Source organism: Thermobia domestica, chromosome 5 (genome assembly GCF_964235325.1).
Source record: "Thermobia domestica chromosome 5, izTheDome1.hap1.1, whole genome shotgun sequence".
In the NCBI taxonomy this organism is placed as follows: Eukaryota; Metazoa; Arthropoda; class Insecta; order Zygentoma; family Lepismatidae; genus Thermobia; species Thermobia domestica.
This window is the reverse complement of record NC_137458.1, coordinates 276,739,923-276,764,000: the sequence shown is the minus strand read 5'-3', so window position 1 is coordinate 276,764,000 and position 24,078 is coordinate 276,739,923. Positions and strand designations below refer to the sequence as shown.

Below are 24,078 nucleotides of genomic sequence, written 5' to 3'. Positions count from 1 at the left end.
CCCAGAAATCTAAAATCTTAAATCCTAAATCCTTGTATTGCCAAACTGCTTTGTTTCATATCTCTGTAAAGAGTAAGCAGGTTTTATATGTACATTGTCTATTTATTAACAGTGCTTAAAACACCCTGTATCTCGAGAACGAATAGGACTATCTAAATACAGATTTCAGATTTGGAATCTGCACTCCCTAGGTACTTGTCAGTTTTAAACACCATGATGTACTATATCTTGTTATCGTCCGGAGTCCGATTCTGCGAATCTTCCACTAGAAATGGTTCTAGGCCAAGTGAAGAAACAAGAGAGAGAAAGAAAAAAAAGAAGAAATCTTTGTAGCAAGATTTCGGCTTTATATTAACAAATTTGCTTTACCAAAGCTCCTTTATCTAGTTAGTCTGCCTATCTGTCCGGGATCAGAAATACTTGAATTATCATCAATTTACGTCAGTATGTACACAGGCTAGATATCGAGTTCGTTAATGGAAATGATAATTCAAACCGGAAGTGGTGGAAATCAACCATTTCCGATTTTAACGTTGATCACTGTTAGCATTTTTTGTGAATCGATTTAAGGATCTTAAATTAGTCGTCGATTTAAAGTTCTGAGTCATCGTCTCTATTAACCCTCTATTAAAACTAGAAGTGGCAGAAATCAATCACTTCCTGTTTTAACGTTGATCGCTATAGAATAAAAACGATAATAGATAGCGAGAAGTGGATTTCTGCACTAAATTAAGCGTCTTAAGAGTATATTCCATCTTTACTCGAATCTCTCTGTTAAAATCGAAAGTGGTAGAAATCTACCACCTCCTTTGGTTTCAATATTAACTGAAAAATAACACGCAATACAAACCAAACTTTTTACGTGGTGTACAAGTAACACTGCTGCTTTCGGCTGAATGTTGTTGAAATACGATCGAAGAACTGACGAGTTACGAACAGAACGGTATCTACTAACTTACTTTATTTTCGTTATAATAAGGTGTAAGGTGCTGGACACGTGCGATTCACAAAATGATTTTGTGAAAGAGCAACGGTTACTAGTATCTGTTTGATAACAAACAACACAATGTTGATACATCCAACAAACACCAGAAGAAGAGATAATCAAGGATAGTTGATCGTAAATACAAATTTGCCTGACTTCTCTAGTCGCTGCTATGACACATAAGTGCCAGTCAGAACAATCCTACTATCCATTTCATAAAGATAGGCCCCTGACTTCGCGGTGCTGCCGTGACGTCCAGTCAAAACTTATACTGCATTGTCGTACCTCGTTGGAATTGTTGGAATGTTGTCTTTTCAATACTTAAGACGTACAAATTTTCTTTGTAGTGGGTAGTGAGAAAAAAATAGAAATTAATGAAAGAGTGTGTATTTTTTCGTACTTTTTTGGTAAATCAATGTTTATAGGACTATATCTTGGAAATGAGATAACATGAAATAATTTCCTGTGCACGATATGTAGGTGCATCTATTACCTGTAAGTTCTGAAAATTTCATTACTCAACACGTAGTAATTTTCTTGTTATTCAGTAAAAAGTGAGACATCATTATCTCTGAATTGCTGCGGTGTATTAACAATCTGAAAAACTTTTAGAAAGATCTTAAAATAGCTTTTTCAACCAAACTGTTTTGACTTGTTTTAAAAGATAAACAATCACAAATATGACATTATGATTATTTCTGCTTTGCGCCCTTCGCTATCGAAGTTTATACGGAGTGCTACGTTGCCACATTTTCCTGGCGCGTATAGACTCTCAGCCGGACGGGTATTTAAACTTGTCACGCACACTGTCCGGCACTTTTTAGAGATATTTTTAAAATGTAATGTCTCCACAGATTTTAAACCAATATCTTAGAAATTAACAGGATATACAGTTGTACCAAGTGTTCAAAATTAGAAAAGCAAACTCTTATCTTGTTTGGATTTGCATGTGATGGTCCTCGAAAATTTGTTGCTTTTTGTCAGTTTTTCACTTATTGCACGCAGTACAAAAATACACTTGCACAGAAACAAAAACACGCACAAAGTTTATTATATGATACAACCTTAGTTGATATGTAATATTGAGTTTACACTTCACAGAAAATCTGTTTTCAGATCTAAGAGCTCCAAGCTACATTAGAATCTGCCTTTGAATAGGAATGACGCGTTTTTTTGTTTTTTTCGGCGCAGCTTCAGGTTTACTTGAAACAGAGTTACTATCTTGTTCACTCCCGGATACGCCACTGAGCACAGAATAATCAATGTCCTTACTATTAATTACTAACTCATAACCGTCTGAGTCGGAGTCATTCATCAGTTCTGCAATTTCATTATCGCTAAACATTTTGCCTCTTCTTTTTGTAATATCGCCGCTCGTGAAGGAATATCCATTTTTTTTTTCAATCAAAAAGCACAAGATATACTCACAAAAATATAAATGCCCATTCGTCCGTTTCATTGCAATGAACCCATATGATGTGAGTGTGTGTGGAAGTTTTTGACGCCTACGAACCGAAGGGAAGTGTTGAAGATTTAATCAGTGCGACGTGATTAGACGCAAATACAGCCCTCGTCACCTACTCATTGCATTGTTTACTTTCGTTGAAAGAAAACAAAGGACTCATTCTGTGTTACATTCGGCAGGGGAATTGATCGCAAAACTTGGGTGAACACATGATTGCCAAGGTTACAGTAGGGCTATATTTCTTTTTAACCTTTAACATGTTCGTAAGCTGTAGAGTGTGTATACTGATAAATCTTGAGGTAGAAATGGAGCCATTGTTTATAAATATTAGGGAAGATAGCAGGAGCAGCGATGAGTCAACAAAGCCATGACGAAAGTGAATGAAGTAAGTAGATTAAGAGATGAGTTTTTGGATGTGTTTCTTCAACGTTTTATTTCGATTACATTGACATGTGTACACTCATGTCCAAAATTATTGTCGCATATCTATAACTGTCTTCTTGTAAGAATATAATTTGATAATGATTTTGCAGGGTACTTTTAATAGTGATACTATATGTAGAGTCGGGAAATGTATATTTGTAATAAATTTCATAGGAAAAGAATACGAAAATTAGCATGAGTAAAACAAAATTTTCCTAAATGGATAAGAAAATTTTAGTTTCGTTTTATTGTTCTTATTTACTGCTCTTTTGACATGAAATTTGCCACATACATGTCTTTGCCGATTATACACATACTAACATTATAAGAAATACCAGACGAATTCGTTATCAAATTATATTCCTACAATAACATATTTATAGACATGCGACAATAATTCTGGACATAAGTGTGCATGCATTAATATTTTTATGATGTTGTGAAAGGTTATAATAAATACTTTTCCTATTACATTCTTATGAAGTAGGCTTCGCGCTACAAGCTTCCTGAACGCGACAACAGTGCACGACAGCATTGCCGCACTTCCATTTACTGTATGCTGTTTCTTCATATAAGCGCGGGGAATTTAAAGATTGGGTTGCAACATGGCTCACCGCTTAACGCAGAGAATATGTTGAAGTAAACATTTTTTTTAAAAAATAAATACTCTACCAACTAAACCCTTTTTTGTTTATAGTTCCAAATATTTGGAACACTAGACTTCCAAATTTTCGAACAGTGTTTTGTACGTTTCTCTACCTACCATGGTAAAGGAGATCAGAGCGTCGTACATTTGTTTTAATTACAGAAAAAATATCAAGTGATGAAAATTGAACTTTTCACATCTTACAGTTAATGGATGCATCTACATACTGTACACAGGAAATTATTTCACGTGATCTCTTTTCTGAGATATAGCTCTATAAACATTGATCTACCAAAAAAGTACGAAAAAATACGCACTTTTTCATTAATTTTTATTTTTTTCTCACTACATAGTACAAAGAAAATTTTTATATTTTAAGTATTGAAAAGACAACATTCCAGCAATTCCAACGAGGTATGACAATGAAATATAAGTTTTGACTGGACGTCACGGCAGCACCGCGAAGTCAGGGGCCTATCTTTATGAAATGGATAGTAGTGTAACCCATTTACATTTCATGGTTTCATGGTTTATATAGTAAGTCATAATTTCGTTTTTTCCATTTCATTCATGCATAATTTGCGAAATTAGGGCGTAGAACAACAGTGTTCAAAAGAATATTACATACACTTGTTTCCTTTATATTTTCAGTAACCAATGTTTGTTTGTTTTCATTTTTTATTAACCAATCTCTATTTGACACTACTACTTTTCTTAACCATAAATGAATTAGGTCGTTCAAGGCACAATAATACACTATTGTCAATAATCAAACAATAATAATATCAAAGACAATTTAGGAAGCCCGAATTTCAAAAATTATAACATCCAGTTAAAAAATGGCAGTAACAGGGTTATAGTTCAACCCTAGTTTTATTGGCAGAGTAAATATCAAATCGCTCGCTGTGACTACGACCTTCTGTTACATCTTTGGAAGACATTGTACATCGTCAACACGTCTTTTTTTGTCAATGTTTCGCAGGTTCTGATGATGGTTTCTCCTGCAGCATGGTGTCATGTTCAGGAAAACGGGGCATGTACGAATATCACCCATCGTTATTTACGTGAGACCTCGTATTGTCACAGAAGATTATGGGCATCGTTGTCAGCATACTCCGTCGCTTTCTCTTCAGCGCATGACGAAATTACAGTAGTAAGGACATCGACCGTCTACCCGTGAAGTAAGAATGGTGCAAGATTACACATATGACAAATAGGGAACCGGTCAAAACCCCCACACTCAAGAAATGTCAAAACGCCCACACAAACGGTCATAACCCCCACACAAATGGACAAATCTCCCAAACGCACGAACGGTCAAAACCCCCACAGCCAAAACCCCCACACTCAAGAAATGTCAAAACGCCCACACGATCGGTCATAACCCCCACACAAATGGACAAATCTCCCAAATACACGAACGGTCATAACCCCCACAGCCAAAACCCCCACACTGGTAGTCGGTCATAACATCCAACGGTCATAACTCCCACACAAATGGACAAAACAGCCACACATAGCAACGGTCACAATCCCCACATAAATGGACAAAACCCCCACACAAATGGACAAAACTCCCACATGCAGAAATAGTCACAACTGCCACACAAATTGACAAAACCCCCATACTCATGTATTGCCCTTGTACTTTTTAATAACATTTTTTATTCCACTTACACTGATGTTGCAACTATTCTTCTTGGGCGTCATAAAGAGCCGCAACAAAGACGTGAAATGACGATCATTTCAGAGTGTGGGGGATTTGTCCGATTTTGTGGGAGTTTTGTCCATTTATGTGGGGATTATGACCGTTGCTATGTGTGGCTGTTTTGTCCATTTGTGTGGGGGTTATGACCGATCGTGTGGGCGTTTTGACATTTCTTGAGTGTGGGGGTTTTGGCTGTGGGGGTTTTGACCGTTCGTGCGTTTGGGAGATTTGTCCATTTGTGTGGGGGTTATGACCGATCGTGTGGGCGTTTTGACATTTCTTGAGTGTGGGGGTTTTGGCTGTGGGGGTTTTGACCGTTCGTGCGTTTGGGAGATTTGTCCATTTGTGTGGGGGTTATGACCGTTTGTGTGGGTGTTTTGACATTTCTTGAGTGTGGGGGTTTTGACCTAGACCCGACAAATAAACATCACCTTCACACCACAACCCTGTACAGGACACACTATCTTTGAATGGGGAGATCCAGGAATCTTTCATTCACTGGCATACAACTTCAAAAGTAATTCATAGGAGCAAGTCCAGTTTTCGACCGTCCACGAAGTTGTAGTCTTTGTTCTCATAGGTGATTTAAGTCCTCTGTAATTCCATTGCATTGCCATGTTTACACATGATTTGATGGGTATTCCTTGTGCTGCAGTTTTGCGGCATCCAAGAATGATGTGAAAAATGTGGAACATGGTTTTATGGCATACGTCTACTTCCGCAGCAAACTCACGTGGAAGAAAGGAGCTGAATTGTGTGGTTGTCACTTTGGGACCATCCTGAACGATATATCTGCCTTCCTGGAACTTTTTTCAACCATTGCGCCACTGTTCGATACCGTAACGCTTCATCACCTAATGCTTCACGTTGTCCCTGAACACAATCCTGTATACTCAGATAACGTGCCACTTCAAGTTTGATTCATGCATGTTGTTTCATTTTCGCAAAAATTTCGTTAGTGATCTTGAAATCTCCGAATCTGCTTCACGACACAACGTGATACCAGTGTTGTCATTATATATATATATATATATATACATATATCTCGAAGTCATGCAATTACATAACATGCAGTAATTACAGTAATGCGGTAATTTGTATATTATTAAACTTAAGGCTGTTCATGTTATTTAATTTCCATTTTAAACTACAAAAAATACAAACGCTCATATTACTTACCTAAAAGCTGCAGAAATAATCCGAAACTAGAATCGATCTTCTTTCTTTCGAAGGAATCCAAACGCCCCTTCACTTCTTCCAAGAGTTTCAACCCAGATTTTCTGAAAGAATTAATTTCAACATAATACAATTAATTATATAAAAGCGGTGACGTATTGAAAGAAATCAAACTTATCCTTTACATTTTTATAATGTAATGGAAAACGAGTACGGCTTCCTTTTTCTTGCAGACAAGGTCTGAACTATTTACCTGGATATGCCCTTGTAACTTTTAAACTAACAGACAAAAAAGTTGTACGATGCAAACTTCCACACAGTGAAAATGTTTGACATGCCCCGGAATAGCACAAGATAACACTGTTGCCAACCCAACATAAAGTTGTATTTTTTCAAATGGTACTACTCCAGACTATTACAAATTTCAAATCTACATATAAAAACACGGAAACTTACTATGTCACATTTATTATTCAGTGTTACAAACTGAAGACGCTACAGTATCACAAATATCTAAACTTTAGGGGCCTCACGAAAGTAATAACGTCAAGTGAGAAAAACGGGGCAATGCAAGCACATCTAGGGGCCGCGGTGGCTCAATGGTAGAGCGTTCGTTCACTTCTGGTGCTTGGGGTCCCGGGTTCGATCCCAGCCCCCGCCAAGTGAACTTTGTGGTGGACAAACACCGTGTGCGTGGGTTTTCTCGAGGTTCTCCCGTTTCCTCCCACTTTCTTCATTCCACCATTTCATTCATTACTCATCATCACAGTCTCCTTTAGCCTAACCGGCATAACCGTGGGACGTAAAACTCAAAGCGTTGCAAGCACATCTAGAGCACCTTAGTGTCGAATACTGATCCTGATATGACTATTTAGAATAGGAAGAAAATTACAAAGGACTGAAAAACTTCAATTTTTCCAAAGACTTCGTTTCAAAGCACTGTTTAAATAAGTATGATACCATTTAGATGGTTTTCAATAGACGTAAAGATCACAATGCTATTTAAAATAATCTGGTATCTCAAACCGTTCCGATGGGGGCACTCGGTCGAAACAGTGTAAAAAGTTTTTTCAGGTCAGTCATCCTGAATGAGGTTTCCCTCATTCACACCAGGCAAATACCGAGATGGCACCTAACTTATAGGTCTCAGGCCGCTTCCTTCCTTCCCTTTCCGCGGATAGTGTGCTCGTCGAGGGACGTCATCCCTCATACGCTACGGGCTAAATAGCCATAGATGCCAAAAGCCCAGTAATCTAAATCCTAAAACCTAAACTAAATACAACTTTCTTACAAGGCTGTCTATAATCTTTATTATAAATTAACTAGAAATTTTACAGTTTCGGAAGTATATCACTTCCTTCTTCAGACTACTACTCCAACTGAAATTGGACTACTACTCCAAGGATTTCAGTTGGAATAGTAGTCTGAAGAAGGAAGTGATATACTTCCGAAACTGTAACATTTCTAATTAATTTATAATAAAGATTATAGACAGCCTTGTAAGCAAGTTGTGTTTAGTTTGTGTTTAAGATGGACACAAGGCCTTTTTATCATAATATCCTAAAACCTAAACCGTTCTGAAGACATGACAAACAATGGTAAAATCTGCAAAACTGCTTAAAATTATGTAATTGTGAGAATTTCTTCTAGTTATAACTACCAAAACGTATTGCTGTAATGTTGTAGGAAAAAAAGTTATTTTAAACAGTAAGGCAATTTCTATCCATTTTTTCATATCTCTGGAAGGATCAGAAGATATTAAATTTCTGCAGGGTTTTATAATCTTTATGTCTACTGAAAACCATTTGTGGTTGGATGTGATACTTAATAAAGCAGTTTTTAAGGTCTTTTATAAAAAGTCAAATTTTCATACTCTTAAAACTACTTTTGTATTTATTTGAAATACGTTATATCATGATCATAGTTTTCAACTGTAAGGTACTTTGGAACGTTCTCAGTTTGCATCATTAAATAATGAATGTGGTATTAAAAGTTTTTGTTTATCATGTAGATTTGAAATATATAATAACATCATATTAATAAATGGAGGAAACAACCACGTATCATATAACACTTTTATTAACTTTGATTCTTATAGGCATTTCAGAACTAAATTTAAATGTGTCAGTTTTTCTGCATTATAGACAGTTATAAGCTATAAGCGTAAGCAGATTTTTAATTTATTTGAACAGTTTCGTATAGGTATAGACGCTGGGTTCATATAAGTATATATATATATATATATATATATATATATATATATATATACACTGAAATTCAAGAAATAGCCTGTAACATTTAGAGAATAACAGAAGGTAATACTTGACAAAGTGTTCACACATGTATTCTGTGCTTAGCAGTTATTCTAACGGAATATTTTCAAAGAATAGACAGAATTTGAACAGAATTGTCTTATTTTCTCCTTTTGTACTGAGTGTATTTCTTGTACCAAACAGCCCAGCAATTATCTTCTAATATTGTGGGAATCAGGTTTTATGGAATTATTCCCCGTGATTGCTCATTATATCATATTAACTTTCTTGAAAGAAGTCCAGATTTGAATATTCGAAATGCACTTTCAAGGATATGTTGCATCATAAATCTTTGTACGCTTTGACCACTTAATTTACAAATGTCCTGGATTTGGAATATCTTCTACTACCAAAGAAGTTTTATGTTAATTATTGAAACTTATTTATGCTAGCTTTTCTGTGTCTGTTAGGTACGCTTCAGAACTTCGATCTTGTTTCAGGTGTTGGATCTGAGAATCCACCAATGCACCATATTTAATTTTAGCATCTGATAGATAAGGAAATGTGTTAGCAGGACAGAGTTTCTACTGATCTGGAGAAATCTATTTCCCGACCTCTCCCTGATCTTTGGCAGGAAATTCCCTGTCTTTCACGACAGGTGTCGGATGCCGTTGACATAAACATAAGGAATAAATGACGGTGAATATTTATATATGACAACATTTATTTCATAGAGACAAATAATAATAATTGCTCATACGTACATTCCACTTACCACCCATGGATATTTTATAAAATTTCCCTGACTTTCCCTGATCAGTAGGAACTCTACAGGATATGCACATCCTCTGCCTGTTTAACCCATACCCTTTAGTAATGTTGTTGTTAAATTAGGCCCAATTTCATGTGAAGGGGGGCAAAAATCATCTTCACGAAATACCCATATTCCCACTGCACATTTTTAATCTACTAATCGACACTACTTACGAACACAATTAACACGGACATAAAAATAAACATAGAAATTCTAACGGATATACATTTGCACTCACTCTGTATTCCCAAAGAATCACAATAAATCAATTTTAAGTTTATTGGAATCGAAGCTTCTTTCACCGTGACTTTGAGTTAACATCCTACATTATATTAACAGTATTAACAACATCTGAAAACATCAGAAATTAAAAAGTAATGCTGCCAATGATTTACAAAAATTCAATATATTTGCTGCGGATATATATATATTATCCAAATTTTCAAATTAATGGCTAACTATCCCTTACAGCGAAGTTCTGATATCAGATTTGAATTGACAGATGTAAATTTCTTTAGAATTACTAACTTTTGATCTCAAACCGTCGTAGAACTGTGTAAGTTGACGTAGTGCCAGTAAATGTAAATGTAATAATAGTAATAAAACATTTATGGTAACAGTGTTAATCTGGTGGTATTGTACAATATATCAAACGAGTTTCCCATGTGGACATTTGCATTATACACAATTTCAGTGAATTTTATCAGTGAGTTTAAAAGTTTAAAGGGCATTTCAAGATAAATGGCCCACTCTGTATACATAAACTAGTAGGGGTCATTTCACATCACTTCAGCCAGGATTTGTTTCATTTGACACCCACTTGTCTCAGAAGGGAAGAAAATTCATGTACTTATATAGTTTGTGATGCTGAATCCAAAACTCTAAACCGTTTGAAAATACGTTCAATGGTTCTGGACTTATAGAACTTTGAAATTGAAGCCTGTAACGTGAGAAATAGTAGTCGCGAGATCGAAGGACACATTGAAAAGAGGGTGTAACTTGCTACAAAGTTAACGTAGAAACATGAACTTTTTATGTTTGTTTCTTCTATAAATGTACTTTACAGATACATAAAAGTCATTCTCGCAACGGTAGAAAGAAAAGAGAAAATCATCAGTAAGGAAAAAACCGCAGATAAAAACGCCTAACATTGTAATTGCAAGAACTCATCAGTCCCCATCTCAATTTGCGTGAAATTTTGTGTGAAGAATCGTATCAATATACCCATTCAATAGTAAAAAAAGATGATGGGCAATTCATAAGAACCATAAGAAAATAATAAATTTGTGATGAGCTGAAAATATGCCACGTGATGCTAGGCCAGAATTATTCTATAACTAACAGCAAAAGCATCCTATAAATACCTCTTCAGGGGATTAGCAATATTACATTTGGTGACTTAGTTCTTTGTCTTCATCCTTTATCTGATTGAACAGAACGTTCTTAATGTAATATTCGAGATTAACTGTTGTCTGGAACATGCGAGTATAACGTTTTTCTGGAGTTCTGTAGATAGAATGTGTATTTACCTTATCTGGAACTATCTAGAATGTTCTTCCTTTGTCTTAATCATTCTAAAATGCTCGTCTTTGGTCTGGAACATTCTAAAATGTTCGTCCTTGGTCTGGAACATTCGAGAATGTTCGTTCTTGGTAATGCAGACTTTATCACTGGAGGAACTGGTTCAAACTATCACTGAAAAAATGACCAAGCTTATACCACATGCGTGCATAGTAGAGCATCCATCTCGTTACCTAAAATCTAGAAAGGAGTGTCTACCAGACAATGAAGCATTGATACAGATGGACTTCAATGAAAATTATTCATTTGTCACTCAAGATGAAGCCCAGGAATTCCACTGGACCAATGGCTGTTGCACAACTGCATACTTGTGTTCTTTACTTCAAAGAAGATGAGGTTCTGCCACACAGGGATTTTTGTATTTTAAGTGATGATTTAGATTACCACGTCCCAATGATATATGCAACAAAGCAACTTTTGGCAAGTTTCATAAAAAGCAACATGCCACAAATAACAGAAATTGAGTATTTCACTGGTGGTTGTGCATCACAGTACAAGAACTGTAAATCCTTCTTGTGTCATTATGAAGCCGATTTTCAATTAAAAGCCCGGTATTTTTTTTTTCTTTCTTTCTTTCCAACGAGCTATAGCAAGTCACCCTGTGATGGTATTGGTGGTACCATAAAGCGAATTGTAACTAAAGCAAGCCTTCAGAGAACTGTCAGTGGACACATCATAAATACACAAGCAATGTTCAGCTACTGTAGACTTCGTTGGTGTCATTCGGTTTTATTTTGTAGCAAAAGAAGACATGCAAACTATTCGAGAACAGTTAGCAGACAAATTTTTGGTTGCAAAGACAGTTCCAGGTACGAGAAGTTTCAATTATTTCCAGCCAACTGGACAACTGGAGATTAGTGCTAAATTCGTGAGTGTGGACAAAGAATTTTGTCTGTCATCAGATTTTCAAGGGATGGGTCAGTAACTCCAATACCCTGCAAAAAAAATACCAGCAATCAGAGATCATAACTATGCAGCGTTCAAGTACAACAACAAGTGGTACATCGAGCTAATAACCGAAGTGTTCAATGAAGAAGGAGATGCTGCTGTTATGTTCATGCACCCTCATGGCCCTTCTGCATCATTTTACTGGCCACAGAACACAGTCACTTGTTTGGTGCCTTTCACGAATGTTTTCTGTCAAGCAGATGTAACCACGGTCACAGGACTAACATACAAACTATAAGATATTTCAAGCAATTTGGTGAGAACAGTGAGAAGTACATATGCAAAAGTAGATTTTCAACTGTACATACTGTAACAATGTCCTTATTTCTTTAGTTTACGCCAATATTATTTTCATACCTGGGTACTTCACATGTCACAAGCACTGACATAAAACATTCAACTCATCACAAATTTCTTTTTATTTAACGGTTTTTACGAATTGACCATTACCTTTTTTTTTTTTTTTTTTTTTTTTTTTTAATACTATTGAATAGGCATGTTGCTACGGTTCTTCACACAAAATTTCACGCAAATTAAGATGGAGGCTGATGAGTTCTTGCAATTACAATGTTATTTGCAGTTTTTTTTTTTTTTTTAACTTACTGATGATTTTCTCTTTTTCTTCTACAGTTGCGAGAATGACGTTTAGGCATCTGTAAAGTACATTCATTTATAGAGGAAACAAACAAACAAACAAACAAACAAAAAGTTAAGGTTTCTATGTTAACTTTGAACAAAGTTACATCCTCTTTTCGATGTGTCCTTCGCTCTCGCAATTACTATTTCTCATGTTACAAGCTTTAATTTCAAAGTTCCATAAGTTCAGAACCAATGGACTGATTTTTAAACGGTTTGCAGTTTTGGATTCAGCATCACAACCTACATAATACATGAATTTTTATTCCATCCTGAAACAGGTGGGTGTCAGCCCCTGGCTGAAGTGAAGTGGAATGACCCATAGAAGTTTAAAGTATGGGTATGGAAAAGTGAATATTGTTAAGAGAATGAAATAAAACGGAAGTAAAAAGGAAAGAAGAATATTTAAATAATGATGATTAATGAAGACCTAGTAAGGAGAAAAGAATAAAAATACTGACCCTGCTTCCCCTTGTAAGATTTTAGATTCAATTACTCATAGACAATCATATTTTTAGACATTCTGGTATTTTCAATACTATGTGTAAGAACCGAAGGGTTCAAGTCAGCAGAAATTTCTTAAATTAATATAAAATAGAAGGTGATTTTCGACTCATGAAAGTTCAGAGATTGGTAATCGAATTTATATTATCGCATCCCAATATACACGAAAAATTTTCTCTGGACTGTTGGAAATCAAATTTTGATCTCATGGTCGATTCTTTACAACTGGGACATAAACGATAGTCAACATATTAATTGTTCCTCTCATTTCAACTAATCAGACACTTCTGAATTTTACAGAGACAATCTTCTGGTTGGTCTGTTTCTCATCTTTTTTTTTTTTTTTTTATGAACTACTGAGGTTTAAGAAAAAACATCGTTGATAACAGAATGAAATGAAATGAAATCTTTAAGTTTAACGTCCCACGGTTATGCCGGTTAGGCTAAAGGAGACGGTGATAATGAGAGATGAGTGAAATGGTGGAACGATGAAAGTGGGAGGAAACAGGAGAACCCCGAGAAAACCCACGAGCACGATGTTTGTCCACCACAAAGTCCACACGGCGCGAGCTGGGATCGAACCAGGGACCCCAAGCACCGGAGGTGAACGCTCTACCACTGAGCCACCGCGCCCTCCTTGATGATAGAATGGTACAGTATAACCAACAAGTAGAATACCGATGCTATTCCGAGTCAGTCTAACTGACTTTTTTTCTGTTTACTTTTCCAATTAGTTTGGTATAGTTGAGACGTTCTCCTCACGTACAGTTTCCGAAACTCAAAGAGTAAATTCCCTTCCCTTATAACCACAAAATAGCACCCAAATAATGCAAACAACCAACCTTTCAACTAGCACAACTTATCCGTCAGTGTGTTCTTTGACGCTGCTTTATAAGTGACTCTTCCCGAAGCAACTAAAACTCTTAAAATAGTTTGTAAAGCTCATAAGGATGGGGGTATGGTTTTATTTAATTTTAAATTTTCAAGATTGTAAGTTAAGAACATTCTTTGCTTTACTGTTACAATCGTCTAAGTTTTACATGCTAAATAAATAAATTAAAAAAACTGCACACACATACAAGTGGTAGAAATTTCCTCAAAACATGGAACACAGAAAACCGAGCTTTATCGACTGCACTGCGACCGATCATAAATAAGCCCCTTATTGTGTTTGGTGACATTCAGTATGGCTGAATTGGAGAGTAACGAGTCACGAGGGTAGCGCATAACAAACTTGTCATACTTGGTTGCGAATGCAGATATACTTGAAATGCTTAAAAAATGATTTATTACGCACGAAGGAGAAGCGAAAAGCAGCAATTCTTTCCAATATAGGTTTAAAATCCAGAAACATCTGCAAGTTAAATATGTATTTTTATAAATAAATAAATTAGTTTTGCCATACCTGAGAACAGAAAATTCATCTAAAGTAGCACCAGGTATCATAAAAGATGAATTCAGGCGGCGATGGAAATATTCCCACAATCCAGCGACAGGTTCACTTCGTAATTCCCACAAGTCAAGGATTACGACTATTTGGCTCATATAAAGTCTTATTTGAACTTCCGACACTTGATAATTTGGACTGAGGAGAGACTTTAAGATGATGTCTAGTAAAGGATATGAACTTTTAACCTGCAAATCAAATAAAGAAAGAAAGCATAAAAGAAAAGAAGAAAAACCATAGGATGTATAAAAAATAACTTTACAACATTGAAAACTCATATTGATTTATTTATTTAGCTTACAGATATGATTTTGGGGGTCATTTTGTAGCAAAATACATCAAGGTTTTTTACCTTATACCTGAAGAGGTTCAATGTGGCTTCAATTGTGATGTGGCACACATCCCATCTTAAGTCGATTTCTGCAGCATTTCCACACAAAATTTCTTACGGACAATTCTATCAGTGTCTTTTAATTCTTGCATCATTTGTAATTTGTATGGAATGAGATGCAACAACCGTTTTCTCAATACACGCCGAACTCTCATGTGTGGGACGCCCAGCTGTTGAGAAGCATGCCGGGTTGATTTTGTAGGACTGATCACAAAGCTTTGTCTCACTTGCTCTACAACGTCTTCAGACATACGGGGACGACCTGAAGATTTGTTGTGTCTCACCGAATATTCAGCTCCAATAAAACACTTATGCCACTGATAAATACTAGGCCTACTGAGAGGATCTTTACCATACTTTGTACGAAAATTATGTTGTAGAGTTGTCGCAGACTTGGATTCTTCAAACCAAAACTCACAGCTAGCACGCTCGGGTCCAGTAAAGGCTTCCATCTTTGCTGCAACTGCCGCTAGCGCTTGTGGTGGCTTGTTTCTGAACTAGTGTACTACGTGAGTCAAATCTTGATGTATTTTGCTACTAAATGACACCAAAACCATGTCTGTAAGATAAACTAACAAATCAATATGAGTTTTCAAAATTGTAATGTCCTTTTTGACACAACATGTAGTAATTAATACAATACAGTGAAAGAAAAAATTGAAATTAATATAATAAAGTGAACCTGTTTCAAGTATTAATTAAAATATATCTGACAACATATTTTTCTATCATTTTATTACTTTCTACAAACAGTAATAGTAAGAGTAGACCGAAGTTTACCACAGAACTGCTACAATTAAGTTGGTCACTTTCTGGCGATCTTATGAACCTGCTGAAGTTTTTAACATTTCTAAGGAAATTAAACAAAAAAATTTTTTTTTTCGAAATAATTTAAGCAAATTTTTCTTTCACGTCAATAAATAAAGAATAGAATGGCTGTGATAAACTTTTAACATTTGAATTCGAGTAGAAACTGTGATCCATGTTCAATTAAGATCGTCAACTTATGTACTATATTCATTGCCTGATGCCTTACTGACAACGTTACTTAATTAAAGGACGGAGAATGTTCCTTTCAAATCACAATTTCTCATATTAATTTTCGTTACTTTCTTGTTTTGTTTTTATGATTAACAGATCTGAACGTAATCGAGAAACCAATTATCTGCTTGTCAGCTGCGTAATAATGAGACCACATTAACCAATTTCATGTTCTAACTTGATGGTGCAATCACACAATAATTTTGATGACAAGAAGATTATGCATTAGATTATATTAAGAAGTACGTACCTTTAGTAATTCAGAACCGTCAAATGATGTAATACGATGTATTTCTATTAACGCATAATTTTTGAAATGAAATATAATAAAATCTTTAAGTTTTACGTCCCACGATTATGCCGGCTAGAGTAAAGGAAATGGTGATGATGAGAAATGAATGAAATGGTGGAATGAAGAAAGTGGGAGGAAACGGAAGAACCCCGAGAAAACCCAGGCACACGATGTTAGCCCACCACAAAGCTTACTTGGTGCGAGCTGGGATCAAACCAAGGATCCCATGCACCAGAGGTGAGCGCTCTACCATTGAGCCAGCGTGACTTCTCCGCATAATTTTTGAATATTTTGGTTTATTGATACAGCATTGCTTTATATATATATATATATATATATATATATATATATATATATATATATAATCATTTTCCTATGTTCACTATAGCTTCATAGAAGTTTATAAAAACTCTTCTCACACAAAAGCTTTTGATCGAAATTCGATTATCCTACTACAGTTTGTATTTTATTTTGTTATTTATTTCCTTTTAATATTTCAAGCTCGTGTGGAGTGAAAATGGGAGAGAGAAACACTGTTTACTCGCTAGAATTTCATATTTCGAATAAAGCGAATCAATTTATCAAATTCAATATCAAACAAATTTTTTAACAAAAGAAATACAGCTTAAAGCTTAAACACATACTATATTTTAAACTATGATGTGTTACAGTTTCGGATGTCTACCATATCCTTCATCAGACACTATATAAACACTACACAACATAAATGAAGATATCAGACATATATATAGTCATCCTTATGAAAATGTCTAAATTCTATTGGCTGAAGCCTTCAGCCAATCCCGTAGGTTCCCGCGTCTATTTTATAACCAATTACATGCCGCTATTGTTCTGTAGTGTTTATATAGCGTCTGATGAAAAATATGGTAGATATCCGAAACTGTAACACATTATAGTTTAAAATACAGTGTGTGTGTGTGTATGTGTGTGTTTAAATTCTGGTCAGTATTTCTTTTGGCACAATATCCAATCCAACGCCATGGATAGTGTTATTATCAAACAAATCTTTATTTCAATTTTGCTAACAAGAATATCAACTGAACAAAGAATGAAACTAAATAAAATGTTAAATTCATAATATATATTTTGTAGATATACAAGTGAACTATGACAGGGTGTCCACTAAAATTCCACGATGAAATTTCGTGACCTTTTCTTTACCAAACCATAAAATTTTGTGACATTCAAAAACTAATAACAGTATATGTATTCTTCAGCATTTATCTTTATCTTATCCCTACTTTTAAAGGCCATTCTCTGGAGCGATGAAAACTTGGTGCCTTCTTATAGTTGAATAAACTGGTTAGATACATAGGTGGTTTCGGCGATGCGATGCAATTTGCATCGCCACTCCTCAATGATGCCAGCTGAAGGACAGTCTCAAGAGCGAATCTGAATGTGAATTAGGCTGAATTTTTATGCATGCGATAGAAGCGTGCTTTGTTTGCGATTTGGTGGCGTCTAAAGCCGACAGCACACATTTTTGGCGGTGAATTTTGACGTTGTATACAACATTTTCCAGTCTGTATTTATGTTCGTACAGATAAAAAAATCGTGATCATAAAGCTAAATTTCGTAACTTTCATGACTGTTTTCTGTTTCGTGACTTTTTCATGACTTTCGTGACCGACAGACACCCTGTATGATCAAGAATTGGTGGAATGAAACAGTAACAAACCCGAAAAAATTCTCACATTATTCTTTTCTACAGTAAGTTTACGTTGACTGACATCATATCCACGATCTTCTGCTTTTCTAATGAGCCATTGTGCCTCCAACTGGATATTTACTTGCATTTCTAAAAAAATCTCGAAGTAAAAATCTTCGCCTACTATTTAATAAATTGTAAAATGTATTCTATATACAAATGCTAATTATATAAAAAAAAATCCTTTACTACAACCAACACAAACATGTTTTTAAAACGCTTACCTGTTCAATTTTACCAACAAATTTTCCATATTCATTATACTCATACAACTCTGCTAGATTCACCAACATCCACAAAGAGAAACCTACTGGATTTTCACAATCATACTTCTGTGGAATTGAGAGTTCACCAGCACGTTTATCACCGACGGCTGCATTCCCTTGAGCAGGATCAAGTACTACTCTTAACAGTTCTTGGAAATATTCCCAGAAGGTCTAAGATAAGAAAGGAAGTGTATTTAGTTTTGCGAAAATAAAGTAATATCAACGATTAACATGTATGACAATTTCAAAAACTTCTCTTAGTTTTTCAATCCAGTTAACAAATTAGCTTAAATACAAAATTTTTGAGGTTAGAATTCTTCAGATCAGGGTTTCTCAACAAGGGGTTGCACTGTGTGCAGTAGGTCCAAAGTAAATGAAGATATGTGTAAAATTACCTAGGGTCAAGGGCGCCGATTTCTCTGTAAATTTGAGGGGTCCCATTCAGATGCAGAAGGTATATATATGAGGATTTTAAGACAATTTGCATGCAAATTATGTCAAATATTGCATATTAATAAATACAATATGGGGGCCCACATGAGCTTTGGGGGGACCCGCCCCCCCAGGATCGGCGCCCTTGCCTAGGGTTATATACATTTGTATATACGTATACTGTTTTATTTTACTTCAAATTTTCCTTACTGTCTTTATAACAATTTGGTTATTAGAATATACAAGTAAGTCAACAGTCAATTTCTAAAAATTGAAAACTATATTATACAAAATATAAAATACAAGTCACCAAAGATTAAAACTGAAACTTGAGTCAGGTGTGATTTAACTAGTTTTACAATGTATAATTCAATTTAACGACACAATTACTAAGTTATTTTTACATTTTGCTTTAAAGCGGTTTTTACACCTTACTTTTAATATCTTTCACCGAAGAAGAGCCAAATTTGCAGAGATACGAAGTTGCAAGAGAAATAATGATTTTTTAAAGCTGTAAACATAAGCTCAATGTCAACTGAAACTTGTCAAGCTCTTTACTCCCGAAGGACAGCACTCGCATGATAATCCAATCAGCTTGTCACGCGTTGTGAGCTTAGTTCGGTTACTCTTACTGTCTTCTCAATGGGAGGAAATGAAATGAAATTTTTAAGTTTTACTCCCAAGGTTATGTAGGATAAGCTAAAGGAGACGATATGATGAGAAATGAATGAAATGGTGGAATAAAGGAAGTGAGAGGAAACAGGCGAATCCCGAGAAAACCCACGCACATGGTATTTGTCCACCACAGAGCTCACTTGGCGCGAGCCGGGATCGAACCAAGGACCCTATGCACCAAAGGAGAACTCTTTACAACTGAGCCACCGCGGCTCCCTTTTCAATGGAAGAATTTACAAGGAAACTCACCGGACATCACCATAACACAAGAGATTTTTTTTTTTTTTGTTCCGGCAAAATATATTTGTAGTATCACGGGACAAACCCCCCTCACCGGACACGAGCAGTCTTTTCAGATCACCCCTCGTCCGCCAAACGTTTTAGTATGATAACTTCTTCATAACGGCCAAGAACTATTATCAGTTCATACCATTTAATACAGAAAGCACTTTTTACATTTTGAAAATAACCCTGTGATCTTACACTAAAATACTAATGCTGAGCAAAGCAACGTTTTATTATAATATATTAAATGTGACAGTTTTGGATATCTAACAACTTTTTTCAGACACTATCACATTAAATGAAAATTTATATACAGGGTGTTTCAAAACAGCACCAACAAAGTTTGGGAGGTGATTCCTGACACCAAGATAAGACAAAAAGTATAGACCAACCTGGGTGTACAAATGCTTCCTTTCGGAGTTATAGGCTGCCGAAAACATGAAAAAATGAACTTTAAAGGTCCATAGCTCCAAAACTATGGGACCTACCGTAGTCGGGTCAAGACTTTACTTAGGAACTAATATGTGCCCTATGCAAATATCCAAGTTTTAAAATCCTGCGATACTTCCGCAACAATTTTTACAGAGGTAGTTTGTGAGTACTTCAATTTATATGCCTGTACCCAAACTCCCTCCAGAAAAATTGTTGACCCGACTATGTTAAGAAACATTTAATATATATATATATAGTCATTGTTAAGAATTTTTTTAAAATTCCTTTAACAGACATATATAACAGAGAGACAGAAAATTCTGAACTCTGATTGGCTGATCAATAAAGAATCATCCAATCATAATAGAAGTTGATCAAATTGAAACTAAACACCAAGATCCTCCCTGGTCCAGTGGAAAACTAAGCTACAAATTAAGACTTTCCAGTAACTTGCCCCACTGCTTTCCAATTTTAAGTCCTGTATTCCAATTCATAATACAGCTTCCCTCTTTTACAATGAACCTAGCCTCCTTCCATTTTCTTATTAACGTCTTTTGTTCCCTTGCAAACACTCCTCTCTCGCACCAATTAATATTGTGCCCCGTGTCCCTTGCATGTTTAAAAATGGCATTTCTTTCTCTCTCCAATCTAACATCATCTTGATGTTGCTTTAATCGTTATTTTAGTTTATTCCCCGTTTCACCTGTATACAGCTATTACAATCACCACACTTTATCTTATAAACCACTCCTCTTTCCATTATTTCCTCTCGGCTTTCCTCTTTCTCTTCTTTCTTTTTTTCTTCATTCTTAACACATCCAATAGTCTTCTACTCCCTTTCCTGTATGTTGAAACGTTCCCTATCTTCTTTACAACTCTCTTGATTACCTCAATATTCTCCCCTGTACTTTCTATTCCGCACCATGGCTTCTTTTCTTCTTCTCCATCTTCTTCTTTCTTATATTCCTTCTTATTTTTCTGGTTCTTTCTCCTTATCCTTTCCATTTTTAGCTTTCTTTTATCATATCCATTGGCCTGTGATACATTATAGAAGACAGAAAATCCCTTCTCCGCAAAATGTTCTTGTTTTGAATGCTCTTACTGTTATTTTTTACTTTTATTACAATCAGGAGGCAAAATGAGGGATTTTTTTTTTTTTATACCGAGGATGATATGTACTTTAGAAGAAAATTACCACACATGCAGTAACTATATTTTGCACTACATGTCCATGTAAACACATCTCCCAGTGATATTTTTGTTTCTTTACAGAGGGAGATTTCTCATCTCCTTAATTCGAACAGTTCTGTACTTTAATACTAGCCTGTATTTATATTTATAGTTAATGTATTTACTATATTCCAATGAAATCTTTCAGTTTAACGTCCCACGATTATGCCTGTTAGGTTAAGGAAGACGGATAATTAAGGAGGATAGGAGAACTGGTGGAATGAGAATGCTGGAGGAAACTGGAGTACCTCGAGGAAACCCACGATGTTGTCCACCACAAACATACTTGGACGGGGATTGAACCAGGGGCCCCAAGCACCAGAGGTAAGCGCTCTACCACTGAGCCACCGTGCCCCTCTTATTGTATTCAAATAAAGTCACTTACTATATACAGCGTTTGATAGAACAGTATGTAGTTTATGGTATGAAGTGGACCTACATAGCATCAGGACCACCATATAGTTATTCAATATGTTCACCCTTGCCTTTACACAGCTCCAAAAACGGTCCGGCCACTCATCTATCGCCGTACGCATCATTCCTACTAGTATGGATTTTGCTGTCTGCACCGAATCTGCTTTAAGAGCTTCACGCGATGAGGTTTAGAGCAGGCCTTCTCTAAAATGTTCTACAATCGGTATTTCAATGGAATAAAGTCGAACAGATTGGAAGTCAGACAGTGTTGTATCGTTTTTGCCCACGCTCAGGTGCTACACAATCTTTTTGGAATGTCTGCTGTTGCCTACCAAACAATGTGGTGCTTAAGGACTTCACAACCGTCTCCAATACATCACCTGACAGTTAATGGCACGTATTAACGTAACCCCGCCTCGTAGAAATGCAATTGTGTGATGACTTTTTTCCCCCGTCACCTTTTCTCATATTTTATCTAGGAATATTATTCATTTATCCTTATTCACTCACAAGCACTGTTCTGTGGACACGGTCCTGGGTTCAATTGCTCAAGCAATGGTACGGATCCCACTTTAAGCAGTAGTCTCTTCTCATGCAACTTCGATGCTGGAAAGGGATATTCAATCAGTCAATCAACGACTGCATGATCTTGCTGTGCTTTATAACGACAGTCAAATAAACGATAGTACACAGCTTCATTTCTCAGAAGAAAACAAAAGCATGGTTCTGAGAACTACAAGTCTCTCAATTCTGAACTTTTCTTTTGTGATAACTTCGGGTTGTTGAAGTACAACAGGAGCTGTGATACAGCTTATCTTGTTTGAATGGCTAAATTTAAAAACAACAGTTTTTCAGAAGTTTGATACTTCAAAATCTAGTTGCTGTAATCTACTTGGAAGCCCATTAAGTATGATACCTGAGTAGAAAGCTTAGAGTACAAATAATCGTAAAAACTAAAGAGTTTATGAAAAATCTATCTCTAGTTACCTTGTATGCGGGATTTTCACTTAATCTATCAAGGTATAGTTGTAACATTAACCATAATTCCTTTACACATGAACAACTAAAAGGCGTCTTTCTACCAAGATCCACGATCTCCGACTGCAAAGATAAACATGTAATTAAACACAAACTAAAGCTCTGCCATTATACATAATACATTACTATTATTAATCGCTTTACTTCATCATATGAAAACGGTCAATACCGAAATAAAATAGACCTTGATCAACAACCTCCTTCACATTATTTTACGCCGGTCATAACAACAACTTTAGGTTTAAAATCTTATACAGGATCCTACGAAACTAATGAATTACATTTTAATTATACTTGCGTCGAATTGATATATATATAGAAAACATTCTTGCTTGGTAAGTTTCATCCAAAGTATTTTTACCCTTTTTTCTATCATGTTCTATCTTAATTTTTCTTCCTTTACATAACATTCCCCACGATAGAGCTAAAATTTAACTTAGGTAAGAACTTTTCAAATTGATAACTCGTACAATTTAAGGCAATTAGGTGTGAATCAACTTACCCTTTCGAATCTTATTAACGCAATGCTTAATAGATCTGACATCAGAACTAAGACAGCATTATCAAACTTGCTTCTTCTGATCCCTAACATGTTATCAAAGGAATTGGTACTGGAGTTCAGAGAGTTCATATTCTTCTCTATAACATTGGTCAGCGTTAGGAGGTACCATCGTAAATCCAAATGCAAATGGAATAAATGATACGCAGGATAGGTGCACTTGGAAGGAAAGAAGAAAATAATAAGTAGATTTATACTTATATTCACATATTTAAATTTATACAATGTCTGTAATTAAAAGATTGTCCATTAAAAACTGAAAATAATTAACTTACATACAAAAGATTCTAGCTTGCTTCTGCAAAGTCCTCTAAGTGAAGGCAAATTTCATTCTGTATATACAGCAAAAATATGAAATTTTTGTCCTGTTTCATTTCTGTTACAATGTCTTCTTCAAATTGTTCTGTCCTTTCTGAGGAAAGTACTATTACGGTACCGAAATCAAACAATGTTTCATCGAATCTATAAGCTTTGACTCTGCAGAATATACGAGGGGCAATCGAAAAGTTCCCACAATGTTTTATGATGCAATCACAATGAAACTTATATAATACAGTCCTTAGTTTGCCTAATTATGAATCTGACATGTGCGAACAGGTCCAGGCAGTGTATGAGTAGTGTAGCTGAACGGAGGACTGTGTGGGTGATCAGTTGGTGCAATGCTGCTATTTGAGCAACGTTCAAAACGTCAAGTTCATCTGCAAATTGG

At 35.6% G+C, this 24,078-nt stretch overlaps 1 protein-coding gene across 3 annotated transcripts in view; it reads right to left on the bottom strand.

The window, feature by feature from the left end:
* Nucleotides 1-24,078, bottom strand: part of LOC145686639 (protein MMS22-like) — a 120,567-nt gene that overhangs the window by 62,725 nt on the left and 33,764 nt on the right. For all 3 annotated transcript variants that reach the window (XM_081760107.1, XM_081760106.1, XM_081760108.1), the window contains 5 exons: nucleotides 23,313-23,528; nucleotides 22,760-22,873; nucleotides 18,263-18,475; nucleotides 14,544-14,773; nucleotides 6,407-6,507 (listed from right to left, as the gene is read on the bottom strand). In XM_081760107.1, the coding sequence (XP_081616233.1) occupies nucleotides 6,407-6,507; nucleotides 14,544-14,773; nucleotides 18,263-18,475; nucleotides 22,760-22,873; nucleotides 23,313-23,528 (874 nt within the window). The remainder of the gene's footprint in view (nucleotides 1-6,406; nucleotides 6,508-14,543; nucleotides 14,774-18,262; nucleotides 18,476-22,759; nucleotides 22,874-23,312; nucleotides 23,529-24,078) is intronic.